A 14,857-nucleotide genomic window follows, 5' to 3' on the forward strand; every position below is an offset into this window, starting at 1 on the left:
CAATGCAGTGCTTGAGAAAATTTGAATGTACTGTATTTATAATATTTGATATAGAATTTGAAAATATATGTATAAATATATAATACAATGTAATATAATATACAATATAATAAACATACAATATAATATACGAATATACATAAATTTAAATAATTACTCACAAAATTCAGATAAAAAAATTAAATAGCGAGGAACTGGTTAGGTAAATTTGAATATATTATAATCATAATATTTGATATAGAACTTGGGTACTTGTATGTTAACCCTTGCAGCTCAAGAAGTAAAGATAGGTTAATCTTTAAAAAATATACCAAAGTATAATGAAAATATAATACTTTGGGAAAAATTTGGGCTATACATTTGCACATTAGGGGGGGGGGGGTAAAGTACAACGAGTCTGCATGCAAAATGTGTTAGCTACAATTATTCCGATATTACGGAATAAGAATTTTTTCTAACTTCACACTGTCCAAATACTTTACCCCACCCCCAATGTGCAAATATGCAGCCCAAATTATATATTTTCCATCTATTCTGTCAATTCTCTTTGTCCTTTCTCACGCTAAGTTGAAAGAAACTAGCGAAAGGAATCGGTTTACAGTGCGTCAATGCATGAACACCTTGAGCTGCAGGGGGTATGTCATACAAGTACCAGAACTTGAATATATATATATATATATATATATATATATATATATATATATATATATATATATATATATATATATATATATATATATATATATATATATATATATATATATATATATATATATATATATATATATATATATATATATATATATATATATATATATATATATATATATATATATATATATATATATATATATATATATATATATATATATAAATATACATTATTATGCAATGTGATAATAAATTTGAATATAAGACGCCTCAATGACGCCAATTGAGATTAATTACATAATATAAATTTGCATAGAGCTAGTGGAATTTTCGTTCAGTTTAAAAAAAAAAAAAAAAACTTTAGGTCAAATATTGTACTGACTGTTCTTGAATGTAGAGCTTAAAATATATAAGAGGTGAATATATAAAATATATACAAGCTTAAATGTGTCCGATATTAGAATATTTCCATCAAGACTTGGACAAATTTTCATCCCCAATTCTTGATTAACTATAGATTAACTATATAATCTAAATTTGTATTTTATAGAGATAGATCAATTTTTCTTTTTGTATGGAAACAACCGCAAAAGCAAGCAAGCATATCATTGGCTAATACTTATACCAAGTGTAACGGTAAAAATTTGTATATTTTCAAAATGATATAAAAATCAGTTTTCCCAACAAAACTTAAATAAGATAAAAAAAATCCCCGAATCCTTCAGTTATGAAAGAAAGGACGCCACTGCATATAATATACGAAATATATATTTTTCAATCTAAGTGACATATAATATCTCCATTTGGTCTGGAGGGGAGGGTGGCATATTTTAATTTTTTTTTTGTAAAAATCGATTTTCTGTCTTTTTGGAAACTGATTATCCTCAGATTTTTATCGTTGCAAATGGTAAAAGTATCAGCTAATGAAACTAATGGTAAAAGGTAAAAGTAAACGCTAATAGTAAAAGGTAAAATGGTAAAAGGTAAACGTAAAAGTAACTAATGGTAAAAGTATCAGCTAATGATGATTTTTATCGTTATACCCGCTTTAATAAGTTTGGTATGAAGTTTCTTTTTTTTTTGCTGAAATAGCAGAACTATATCTTTCAGGAGCAGTGTGTGTGTGTGTATGTGAGGGTCATATCATACCCTGTGGAAATTTCAACAAAGCTGAACCCAATGGCTATCTAAAAATTTGATCGGATGTATTGGGGGAAAAAGGGTCGTGGGGGAGGAGGGGGGCTAATCAAGGGGGGCAAAAGGCACTGTAACTTTCACTTTCAATTAGAAGGAGTTCTCTCTCGATCTTCTAAAGCTATTGATTCGATACTACCACCCCTGGAAAAAAAAACACAACAAACAAATGAACACTTCTGACACAAAATAAAAATTCCACGTCCATTTAGATAGGAGCTTTAAACCTTTAAAGTATGGATCTCTGATTTGCTGAAACTGATAATGGTATTTTTTCAATATCGCTTGACTTTTTGAGCGCCTTGCCCCCTTTATTGAAAATCATGTAGATTTTATCAGGCCCTTAGCTTTTGATGGGTAGTATTAAACTAAATGAATTTTCTGTATTTGGAATCAGGATAAAAAGCAAATGCTTTTGATATTAATCATTATCAAAATTCTTTTTTAGAGGTTCGATTACTATTGGCAGGGCCGTAGCCAGGATTTTTTTTTTCAGGCGGTGTTTTACAAAAGAATTTTTTTCGGGGGGGGGGGGGTTACAAGAAAACTTCAAAAACAAATCAAAATTTATTTATATTCATTCTGCTACGTTTTTTGTTACCCCCTAACTCCCTCCCCTGGATACAGCCTTGACTATTGGGCCGACTCGCTCTTTACTTACAGTTTGTTACGACGAACCTTTGATGATTCCTTCCCTGTTTAACCAAGTTAGGGAAAGATATAAACTTGCTCTCAATTTAGTAGGACAGAGATAGAGAGGGATAGAGATAGGATAGAGATAGGATGGAGATAGGATAGAGAAGGAATCATTTTTGTTTAAAACAAGAAATGTTTGTTGATTCCTTCTCAGTCAATAAAAGTTAACATCATTCTTTAATAAAACATAGAAAATGAGGAATGAACTGGAATGTGGCACGCTTAATAAAATAGACTTTATGTCAGAGGAAATTTTTCTAAGCAAAAATGCACCGAACCAGGGTTGCCACCCTTTGGGATTCCTAATGTCTTGAAATTTTTTTCCTGAGCTTGGGATCTCAGGAAAATTATGTTAAACATTACCCTCACAAATGAATGTATATATTTTACTATTCAGCTGAGATTTTCCTTATGAACTTTGGGATATTTTGCAAGTGAATCCTACCGAATTCTCAGTGACAGCTCAGCATCGAAGATTTTTTTTTTTTTTTGCAGTTTTGAAAAAAGGGACTAATTTGAATTCTTCGATCTACAACCCAGCTACTGAATTGCCCCATAGATGCAAAGCGCACCCCACCTGACAATACAAATTATGGGGTATAATTCTATTAATTCAATTTATTCAATTAATTATTCAATATAATTCAATTAATTTTATTTTCTTTTTAAATTCCTTTGGGGGTGACCAAATTCGTCTATTGTGCTTGAACATATAATAATTTTTATCAAGTTTTACTTAACTGTCTTTCTCTTTTCCTACTTATTTTAGGATTTTCAAATAATTCGTGGTGACGAACTGTAAGTAAGGAGCGACCCGGATCAAAAGATACATCAACAGAGTTGGATTTTTATGCTGATTTCAAATATAGAAGTTTCATTAAGTTTAATCTTACCCATCAAAGGTTATGAGCCTGAAAATAATTTGCCATATTTTCGAAAAGAGGGAGAAACACCCCGTAAAAGCCATAGAATCTTACCGAAAATAACACCATTCGATTCAGTGTCTTATAACATCCTATTGTAGAGGTTTCAAGCTTCTATCTGCAAAAATGTGGAATTTTATATTCTTTGCCAGAAGAAAGATCAAGGATGGGTTTTTTTTTCCAGGGGTGATCCTGTCGACCCAGTAGTCCTATAATGTTGCGAGAGGGCTCATTTGAACGTAAAATAAAAGTTCTAGTGCCCTTTTAAAGTGACCAAAAAGATTGGAGGGCAACTAGGCCCCATACCCCACCCCTATTTTCCCCAAAATCGTCCGATTAAAATTTTGAGATAGCCATTTCTTTCATCATAATTGAAAGGCCCAATAACTATGCATTTGGATATCACATGACCCCCTCCCCTCTATGTACACACATCCCCAGGGGAAAGGTTTTTAAGTTATAAAAATTGCCCATTGTTTACGCATAGTAGGCCTATTTGTTATTGGGAAGCATGCATACATTTTAGGGTGGGAAGACGAATTTTCTGGGGGGGGGGGGGGGTCACGGGGGAAATTTTCCTGAGGAGGGAAGTTTATAGGGGGTGAACTTGTCAGTGGAAATTATACACTAGGTGAATTTGCCAGAATTCCTATACATAATTCTTTTTATGTTTCTTGCTTTCTCTTTTCCATCTCAATTTTACCCGTGGAGTTATTAAGGGTAATTGTCCTGGGTAAATTTTCACTGGGACTGAATTGTCTAGAGACTATATCCATGGGAAGGGCATTTCTCCGTGGAGGTGGGGCCAGACTTCTTGGGATTATTTAAAAAATGATAAGAAATTAAATTTAGAAAAATAAGTTTTTTCAACTGAAAGTAAGGTGCAACATTGAAATTTAAAACTAATAGCAATGAATACGCATATAAGGAGGATCACCTCATACTTAACACCTCGCTCTTTACGCTAAAATTTTAATCTTGTCCCAATTCTTTAAGAACGGCTCCTGAAACACATGGGTCGTTTAATTGAAACAATAAGAAGCTTTTTTTCAAAAGTAATAAAAAACTTTAGTGTAAAGAGCGAGGTCTCAAGGAAGAGGCAACCCCTTTCATATCCGTAATAATATGTGTTTGTTTCAAGTTTTAGTGTTGTTCCTTACTTTCAGTTGGAAAAACTGTATTATTTTTATTTAATTATATCCATACATCCATAATTTTCTTAGCAATCCATGTACTTTAGCTTTCAAAATTCCTTTGGGATAATGATTATCTGCTGCTAATGAAATGTCTTAATGCTCGCATGCTTTTGCGGTTCTACCGATGGACTATAAACTCTGCAATTTCTTAGGCTGTGTTATATCGTAATTCATCGACAAAAATCTGGTCTTCTATTTTCGGAAAGCCACTTAGAAAAAAAGAAATATTTTTAACCCCCCCCGCCCCCCAACCCTGAAATCTGTATGTCAAAATGATCAATAGACTTTTCTGTCATTATGAAAAACGGGTGACCCCCAATTTTTATAGGCTAGCTTCATATTTTGATCAGCTCATAAAGTGTCTCAGTGCTCAATTACTTTTATGGTTTTACAGTCAATTTAACAATAAAATGCTTTGATATGAAGGTTATTTTTATAAAAGTATAAATTAACTTTATCTCCCTATGATAAAACGTTAATTGGCATCCACTTTTTAAGCTTGACTCCACATTTACTTGACTTTGTCTTTTTATAAGCTTGACTTCAGATAAGAGTTTCTATTAAAAGATGAAAAACAACAAATTTGAATAAATTTATCACCTTGAAAAGTTATTTTGGGGCTCAATGCTAAAAGGCACTTTTTCAGAAATGCAGTTTTTCAAAAATGAAACAATATACTTCTAACCACAGACTGTTTGGCAGTAATCCGTTTACTTTATAGAAGATAGGGGAGAGAGTGAACCAGGGCCACATTCTTTTTGGGGTGGGGGGGGGGTACAAATTATTTTTTTGGAGAGGCGGGGGATAGAAAAAAACTTAAAAAATGCGGTCAAGAGAAATCAAGAGAAAACTAAGGTACAGTTTTCACACAAATCTTCTAATTGCTAAACAATAGAAAATTAAGTATGTAAGTGAGCAATATATATATATATATATATATATATATATATATATATATATATATATATATATATATATATATATATATATATATATATATATATATATATATATATATATATATATATATATATATATATATATATATATATATATATATATATATATATATATATATATATATATATATATATATATATATATATATATATATATATATATATATATATATATATATATATATATATATATATATTTCACTAGTATTCATTTCACTAGCATTCGTAAAGAGGGCCTGTGACCCCTTTAAAATCCCTGAACCCTCAAATTTTGAACTTTCGAGCAGATAAATAACGGTAATTTATTCAGCAGCCAAACGATAATTTATTCTTGAAGTATCCTTTCTCAAAAGTAAAACTATAGTAGAGGGCTGAGGGGAAATGGGGGCAACCCCCTAACACATTCAAATTACCGTGATTATACATTGAAGCGAATTGGATATAAATAAAAAAAGAGAGCACAAAATTAAATACATTTATTTTTAAGTAAGAACAGTGTCTTAATAAAAAAAAGTAAAGCGCAACTTTAAAGCTTGAAGCGAGTAGAGGTTATTGTTAATAATTGAGACTGCTACCCCCTCAGCCAAAATTGAATGAAAAATATTGTCTGCCTAAAATTCGCCTTTTGAACCCCTCCACGCATAAAGACCCCCTGATTTTCTTTTTTCATCACTATTTAATTTTTTCACTTTTTAGCAATGTATTTTGACATCAATAAATGATTTTGATAAGTTGGAACTGGAAGCTGGAAATCTAAAATTTCCAGACAAGAGACATTATCTGAAGTTAACTTATTGGGGATTTCCTTATTGGAAAGCAACATAGACTTTTAATGCTGCATATAATAAAACGTATATATATATATATATATATATATATATATATATATATATATATATATATATATATATATATATATATATATGTATATACTATACAATATCGATACTAACAACAAACTACATTGTATCAAAATTAAGTTGTACTCTCCAACCAGGACACTGTAACATGTACTCTTGAAATAGCCCCATTTATCAAACAATGTGTTCTTTAACAAGCACATACCCATAAAAAAATTTTTGGAATCCAATAATAAAGTTATTTTAGGGGAGGGGGGATAATTAAAATAAAATTATTTGATAGTTTGAGTAAGAAATGCGCAGAATTTTGTGAAAATTTTGAAATTTTATTTGGAAGGCTGGGCCCCGAGGTCCACTGGGTACATCCCTGATCTCTATGTTTGTCTAAATATCAAACTACATATGCATTGCTCTTTAATGATCTACACGCGAAGAAGATAATCTTTTTATGCATTAAATTCCCCTTAAATGGCTACGAGCATGAGTTTGCGAAAATAAAATATTTATTTCATTATAAAAATAAATTACAAAACTAAAAATTAACTTCTATAAGGGTTTAGCGCAAGTTATTTTTTCAACTCAATATTCTGGTTTCTTTGGGTATGTTGCTTTGGGTCTCGGGTACCCAGACGGACGGTGTGCTGGCTTCTCGTATTCTGGCTCAGGGTAGCTTGGCTTCTTATACTCTGGTTCACGGTAAGCTGGTTTTGGGTATGAAGGTCTTGGGTATGCTGGCTCTGGATAGGCTGGTTTTTTGTATTCTGGCTCCGGGTAGCTTGGTCTCTTATATTGTGGCTCGGGATAAGCTGGTCTTGGGTAAGATGGCTCAGGATAAGCTGGTTTCTTGTATTGCGGTTCTGGATATGCTGGTTTGGGATAAGATGGCTCAGGATATGCTGGCTTCTTATACTGTGGCTCAGGATATGCTGGTTTTTTGTATTGCGGCTCTGGGTATGAAGGTTTAGGATTATAGCTTGGTTTTGGGTAGGCTGGTTGTTTATAATCAGGCTTTTCGTAGGTAGGTTTGTAGTCATATGGCTGAGCTTCACCTTCATATTTTACATCAGCTTGGAAGCCAGTGTAGGGATCTGCAACATAGTTGACAATTTGAAGACGGCCGTCTGGTAGCTTGACTTGGTACGAGCCCCGAACAGTTTTACCGTCACTCTCCTCTTCTTTTGTATATTCGTGTTGAACACCATATTCGTCTTTTTCATTTACATCATATGAATATTTGTAGGGGCCAGGGGGCTCCTGAAAAAATACAAAATTTACAGTTTTTAATATCAAAACTAATCTTTATGAAAATCTGCCAACAGAGATGGAATCTAAAATTCAGAAAGAAAATTGTACCCGACACTATTTCAGAGTATTTACTATTTTTATTATAATTAAAATTATACTATTTTTTTTGCTGTACATAAGAAATACTATTTTTATAAAGTTATCTTTGAATTTAAGTTCTAAGTTTTTGTCTTCTCAACCACGTTGCTACAAAATCTTCATGGTAACTACGTTAAAGATGACAACCATATAAATGATTTTGATTGGGGGGGGGGGCTAAAATAATCTTGGGGTTCCAACCTCGGAAAATATTTTATATGTTTTTTCTTTTTCTTTATTTGTCATTACATAACAGAAAAGAGTAGCATTTGTACTTTGTCACAATAGGCTGAGGGAGAGCATTTGTACTCAGCCACAGTAGGCTGTCATGGCCTTGTTAAAAAGTATGGTCATTGTTATCTGTTTCTTCACATAACACAGCCAAATTTAACCTTTGTGAGCCTTATAAACTGCCTGATAAACACATGCAAGATCCGCTATTTAGCTTATATGATGTTTTACATTTTGTTGTTTAAGTGATTTGCATATTTGTTTAGGATACGCCCCTAGTTTGTGTCTAATGCGTAGAATTCTTGTTACCCTTATGACCGCTATTACCCTTATGACTGTTAAATTCTAACACAAAACTGACAAAACAGGGAGAATCGTGTGAACTTGATAACATCCACAACCAGTGGTGCCAGTCCACAGAAATTTAGGAGGGGAGGCAATTTTTTTTAAACTTAGGGGGAAGGTTATTTTTGCTGTTTTGAATTTTATCAATGAAAGGTATTAATTGAAGGTATTTCCAGTGAAAATCTCGAAAAAAATCCAAGAAAAAGGGCATATGCTCCCTCTGTGGAGAAGATTTAGGCGAACAGAGGTACAGAAATTACATGAAATAGAAGAAGAGCTCTATAAACAAATACTTATTATATGTATTTAAGTTATCAGTCTTTAAATTAAGTAAAAAAAAAAAAAAAATATGAAACACCATCACAAGAAATCTAACATTGAACTAATCAGGAACTTCAATAACAAAATGAAATGGGGGGGGGGGCATTGTTCAAAATATAGTGGGGGATTTTGTTGTCTTTTTTATTTTTTCCAATGAAATACCAAAAAGGGTATTTTTCAAAGAGATTACCAAGAAGATGTATTCTTCAAATCTACGGGGGGGGGGGGGGATTTCGAAGGTCAAATTGATCCCCCGCCCTGATTGACTTGCCTGTCACTGATATTCCATGAATGGAAAGCAATAATAAATAGAATAAAAAGGGTATATTATACAACCATTAATAATGCAATGAAACCGTAAATTAGGTGAAAAGGCAGTCTGAATAGACAAAAACTAATAATTGAATGACAGGGGTGGGTAGAAGCAACAGGCTATTTTTAATACTTCTTCAGATAAAAAGGCGAAGAAAAAAATATCTAGGATGGGCTGTACTTTTTGTTGCTATTTTTTTTTTTTTAGAAAAAAAGAGTAAAAGGGGAGAGGAAAATGAAGCGGGGCTCTCCAGGCAAAAAGAAAGAAAACCTAAGATTGGCCCTAATGTTTTTGGCAATTTTTTAATCCTATTTTAAAAGAGAGTTAAAGAGGAAGGCAAGATCAAACGATGGATAATGTGGAATGGGAAATAATGAATCAAATAATGGTACACGACTGACTATTTCACCATTAGTCAGGAGTTTTTGTAGCAAGGTTTGCCAAAATCACTAAAAAAAATTTACAATTTTTGGCAATAAAAAAAATAAATGAAGATTTTTTGAACTTTAAATATATAAATATATCTAGGTAACCGGGACGTTTTAAAGTATCAAGACATTAAAGTGAAATGTGATTGTTTGAACTGGTTAAAAAGAAGCCTACACAACCTTGTGTGTCTTAATCACAGTTTATATAATTATCCAGTAAGTTTACCGCAGATGATTTCTGGCTCTTCATTCTCGGTGCAAACAAAAAGCTCCTCCCACTTATTTCTGCACTTATTGGTGAGCCGGCCAAGTGGTTTTGTCAGTACTTGTTCCGTAGGTGATTATTCTTTGTCTACCCGTGAAAAGATCTACTGCCGCGTATGTTTATACGGTCTCTGGAGCACTCGCACCTCGGTCCGGGTTTTTATAATGGGTGAGATAGGGAAAGATCATACTGCTAATTATATAAACTGTGGTGTTAATAGATTAGAAAAAAAAATCGAGAATTTAATTTTTAATGAAAAATCTCCACATGCCGTTGTGCCTTTTTGTGGTAGTGGGCGCCAACTTTAAAAAAGAAGCGTGGATTAAAAACCTGAAAAAAATTCCAAACAAAATAGAACACAAAACAGCTTAAGAGGGTAAAGATTTCATTTGAAGGTGTAGTTGTCGTTGGAAACGAAAAATTTTGCCAATTGAATATTTTTGCTTATTAGTTTTCTTGGTTCAACGTGGCAACACCGACGGAATGGAAATATTGCTCTATAAATTTTATTATTTTGAAAAAAGCAAACAAAAACATTTGAAAATTTCAGTTTTCAGGTATGAATAGAACAGGGGCAAAAAAAAGAATTCAGGGGCAGGAAATGTTTTCATCTTGATGTTAATTCAATTCATAAATTTTAGTATCAAATACAAGGCCGTATCCAGCGGAAGGGGGTTAGGGTGTTCGACCCCCCCCTCAATGTTTTTCTGACTCGTAAAAACATAACAAAAATGAACCTAAACAAATTTCTTATACTTTTTTGAGGCTTTTTTGTGTACCCCCCCCCCGCCCCGAAAAAATCCTTTTGTAAAATCCCTCCGAAAAAAGATTCTGGATACGACCTTGATCAAATACTCTACCGGAAAATGCTTTTTCTTGGCTATTTAGCTGAAATATAGCTATAAATTGTGCATGTTTAGGGTCTAGTGGGACTCTCGCTAATTTCCTCATCTTCGTACCAAGTTATTTTTTGGCAGGGTCGAATTTAGCTTGGAATGTTCAGAATAAATGAGCTTCACTTTTAGACTAGAAACTGAACTTACATTATATTCTGGCTCGTGCTCTGGCTTATACCCGGGTTTGTAGGGTTCTGCTGCTTTATAGGGTCCTGCGGGCTTGTAATCTGGCTTATATGACTCTGGATGCTTCTGACCAGCTACAGCCACTATTAACAAAGACACCGCAAGGAATCCCTAGAATGAAAAATAAAATATATTTAGATAAGATATTATAACTATAATAAAACTATAATAAAACTATAAATCTAAATTAGTATACTACTTCAGATACTAATTCTTCATTCTTTGTCTACGCATTATATATATATATATATATATATATATATATATATATATATATATATATATATATATGTATATATATATACATACATTTATGTGTGTGTGTATGTGTGTATTGCACTTATCTTTATCTTTACCTTTTCTGTACACGACAGTGTAACTCCTTCCTTATATCCATAAAAGAGTAATTGAGCCTATAATTTTATTTAGTAATTATGATTAATTACAGATTATAAGATTCTATCTTAATTGCCAGCTTTCGAAGAATTATGTTGAAAACAAAGTTTAGTTGACTGTCTTTTAATAGTACAGCAAATTCTAACGACTTGCCTATGTTTCTTAAAGGGCCTTCCTACATCCTTTAGCTCTTTGTAAAATCTATTAGCTTTGTTTTTTAGTTAGATCCGTTTTGTTATTTTAACACAGTGAATTTTTAATATTCTGGCTATGTGTCTAAAGTGTAAAAAGATAAAATTTTAAAAGATAAAAGAACTTACGGTAAAAAGATAAAATTTAATTTTTTGACAAAATTTTACTGATGCTTTTAGTTTTAATTTTCTTGCTTCTTATTATTAATTTAATTTTATCTGTATTTTGCTTTTTCTTTATGCTGAAGATAGCTGAGGATAATGCCGAAATATTCAACTAGTTTTCTTCTACAATTCACTGTCTCTAAATTGTCGTTTGTACTTTTTATTATTGTTTGAATTGTATTCTAAATTTGTATATATTTTAACTTATTATTTGGATAGTTTTTTTTTCTTTTACCATACTCTTTTTTTTAATTAAATTATATCACTTTATTTTTGATTTGGTCTATCAATAGTTTTTGATTGCTTATTTTGAATAACATCTAAAATTCGCTTTAAAATCAAACAAACGAATTATAAAAAAACTAAAAGCTGCCGCCTACTTTCATGGGAATAGCACAAATTCCATATGCGAAAATTACAAAAATCTTGGTGGAGTATTGCTCTAAGTTACATTATTTCACTCATGATTAGATTTGTGTCAAACTCAAACAAATAGTTCAAACACGGAATCCATAGCACTTATCCAACTTGATTAATCCAGAGGGAACATCCAGAAGGATAATTTTTTTTTTAACGAAATTTACGATTCATCCCTTAAAATAAGAACGACTCGTGGAATGATCTGCTTCCAAGTTTCTTGATAAAATAGGTGAAAACTGAAGTTTGAAACTCAAAATTATTCTTGATGTTTCTTGAATTCCCAAAACAGCATTTCTCATATAAAAAAAAAATACGCCGGTAATAAGCTTATGAAACCCCCGAACACATTTTTCAGTTGTTTTTTTTTTCACCCTCGTGGTATATTTAAGTTCCTTAACCTACTACACTACTACTGCTGCTAATAGGTCACTGCAGCACCAAGCCACTTGAGGCCAAAACAGCTACGCTCACTCCTGCTCCATTCCAGTCTATTTAAAGCCCTCCCCTCTTTATGTCCTCCCAAGAAGTTCCAAATTCTCTTAAACCCTTTCTTACGCTTCCTCCCACCCTAAGCTCGTTCCTGCTCCATCCCAATCTATTTAAAGCCCTACCCCCTCTTTACGTCCTCCCAAGAAGTTCCAATTTCTTTTAATTCCTTTCTTACAAATTCCTCCCACCCTATTCGGGGACGATCTGCTTTTCGTTTGGCCATAAAGGCCTAGATGGTTGGCCAGAGAGGCCGACCTTTGGCAATCTGTCATCCTTCATCCGCACAATGTGTTTTAGCCATCTGAGCCTTCCTCTCACTATAGCCCTAGAATGCTGGACAGTAAGGCCGAACCCAGGATTTTTTTCGGAGGGGGTTTTACTCAATTTTTTTTGGGGGGAGGGGGGTTAAAAAAACCCTCAAAAAACGCATACAAAATTTGTTTATGTCCACATTTGTTACGTTTTTACGAGTCATACAAACATTTCGGGAGGGGGTTCAAACCCCCTACGCCGTCCCCCTGGATACGGCCTTGCTGGACAGAACCACATTTTTTTACTGCTTACTGTCTGAAATATGGTTAGTATGACGGCCAAGTCTTAGCGAACCAAGGCCAACATAAGTGACTTTAAAACAAAACCTTATTGCTCAAAATACCAACCTTCATATTAAGAATTAGCTAATCTGAATCCTACAAACACAAGACTGATACTGACATGTCCTTACAAAATATCAGTATATATATGCTGATATGATATAACCTCCACCCATATCATGGAAGATTCTCTGAGGCTTTTGGGAGTGGTTTCAGCATACCAATTTAAATTGTGTTAGCTAAGTGCTATGTAATTATAAATCGTTGTTACATTTCCGTTCCTGATGACACTTTTTTAATGAATATTATACACATTCTTTTTTATTTTAAAATAGTTTTAGGTATATTATATAGACACTAATTTACTAAGCCACATACACAAAGGGAGTCCTTAGGACTAGCCCCATTCTTATTCCGGAAATATAGATATTGTTCCTTTAAATCGTTATTTTCTCTATTTAATGCACATTCTTACATTTTTACCTAACTCGGAACTCTCCTAAAATGTTGGCCCCCTCAAACTAATTTTGTATCCTATTCTGATAGTGCTTAAAGGCTATAAATTAACTTAGAACTCCTCCAAAAGGTTGGCCCCCTCAAAATAAGTTTTGTATCATATTATGACGGTGCCAAAATGCTATAAATTAACTTGGAGCTTCCCCAAAAATGTTGGACCCCTCTAAGTAATTTTATATCCCATTCTGATGGTGCCAAAATGCTATAAATTAACTTGGAACTCCCCCAAAATTTTGGCTCCCTCAAAGTAATTTTTGTTTCCCATTCTGAGGGTGCTAAAAGGCTATAAATTAACTTAGGACTCCCCAAAATGTTGGCCCCCTTAAAATAAGTTTTGTATCATATTATGATGGCGCCAAAATGCTATAAATTAATTTGGAACTCCCCCAAATTGTTGGTCCCCTCAAAATAATTTTGTATTCTATTCCGATGGTGCCCAAAGGCTATAAATTACCTTAGAACTCCCCCAAAACGTTGACCCCCTCAAAATAAGTTTTGTATCATATTATGACGGTGCCAAAATGCTATAAATTAACTTGGAGCTTCTCCAAAATTGTTGGACCCCTCAAAGTAATTTTTATATCCCATTCTGATGGTGCCAAAATGCTATAAATTAACTTGGAACTCCCCCAAAATTTTGGCTCCCTCAAAGTAATTTTTGTGTCCCATTCTGAGGGTGCTAAAGGGCTATAAATTAACTTAGGACTCCCCAAAATGTTGGTCCCCTTAAAATAAGTTTTGTATAATATTATGATAGCGCCAAAATGCTATATATTAATTTGGACCCCCCCCCCCCCTAAAAAAAATGATGGCCCCCTCAAAGAGATTTTTGTATCCCATTCTGATGGTGCTAAAGGCTATAAATTAACTTAGAACTCCACCAAAATGTTGACCCCATCAAATAGTTTTTGTATCCTATTTTGATTGTGCCAAAAGGCTATAAATTAACTTGAAACTACCCCAAAATATTGGTCCCCTCAAAATAACTTTTGTATCCTATCCTGATTGTGCCAAAAGGCAATAAATTACAAATTCAGAATTTCTTTGAAGATTTTTTCTATATTTCAGATGCTTGCTTGATTGCCCTCAAAAACGGTCTTTACGATTTTTAAAATTTTTTCTCATATCATTCCCATACTTTTCATGAAGCACATATTTATAGCAGCATATACTGCCTTTATGCTTGATGTGATAATTCATTGTAATTTATGTTCATTTTGGGTCTTATTAACCAAATCAA

General features: G+C 32.9%; 2 protein-coding genes across 3 annotated transcripts in view; one reads left to right on the top strand and one right to left on the bottom strand.

The window, feature by feature from the left end:
* LOC148939181 (terminal nucleotidyltransferase 4B-like) overlaps positions 1-14,857 on the top strand; it is a 585,918-nt gene that overhangs the window by 469,224 nt on the left and 101,837 nt on the right. The window lies entirely within an intron of this gene.
* On the bottom strand, positions 6,965-13,222 carry LOC148939182 (uncharacterized). The gene is made up of 3 exons (XM_089106627.1): positions 13,168-13,222; positions 10,809-10,958; positions 6,965-7,733 (listed from the first exon to the last, which is right to left on the bottom strand). Exons 1-3 carry the CDS (start codon positions 13,171-13,173, stop codon positions 7,059-7,061), a joined length of 831 nt encoding a protein of 276 aa, XP_088962753.1. The 5' UTR covers positions 13,174-13,222; the 3' UTR covers positions 6,965-7,058.

Source organism: Artemia sp. Qi Xiang Cuo, chromosome 21, assembly GCF_049724085.1.
Source record: "Artemia sp. Qi Xiang Cuo chromosome 21, ASM4972408v1, whole genome shotgun sequence".
In the NCBI taxonomy this organism is placed as follows: domain Eukaryota; kingdom Metazoa; phylum Arthropoda; class Branchiopoda; order Anostraca; family Artemiidae; genus Artemia; species Artemia sp. Qi Xiang Cuo.

Coding starts and splice junctions, on each gene's coding strand:
- LOC148939182 (XM_089106627.1), bottom strand. Junction 7,734..10,808: donor AGCACGAGCCAGAATATAAT/GTAAGTTCAGTT, acceptor GTATTTTTTCAG/GAGCCCCCTGGCCCCTACAA.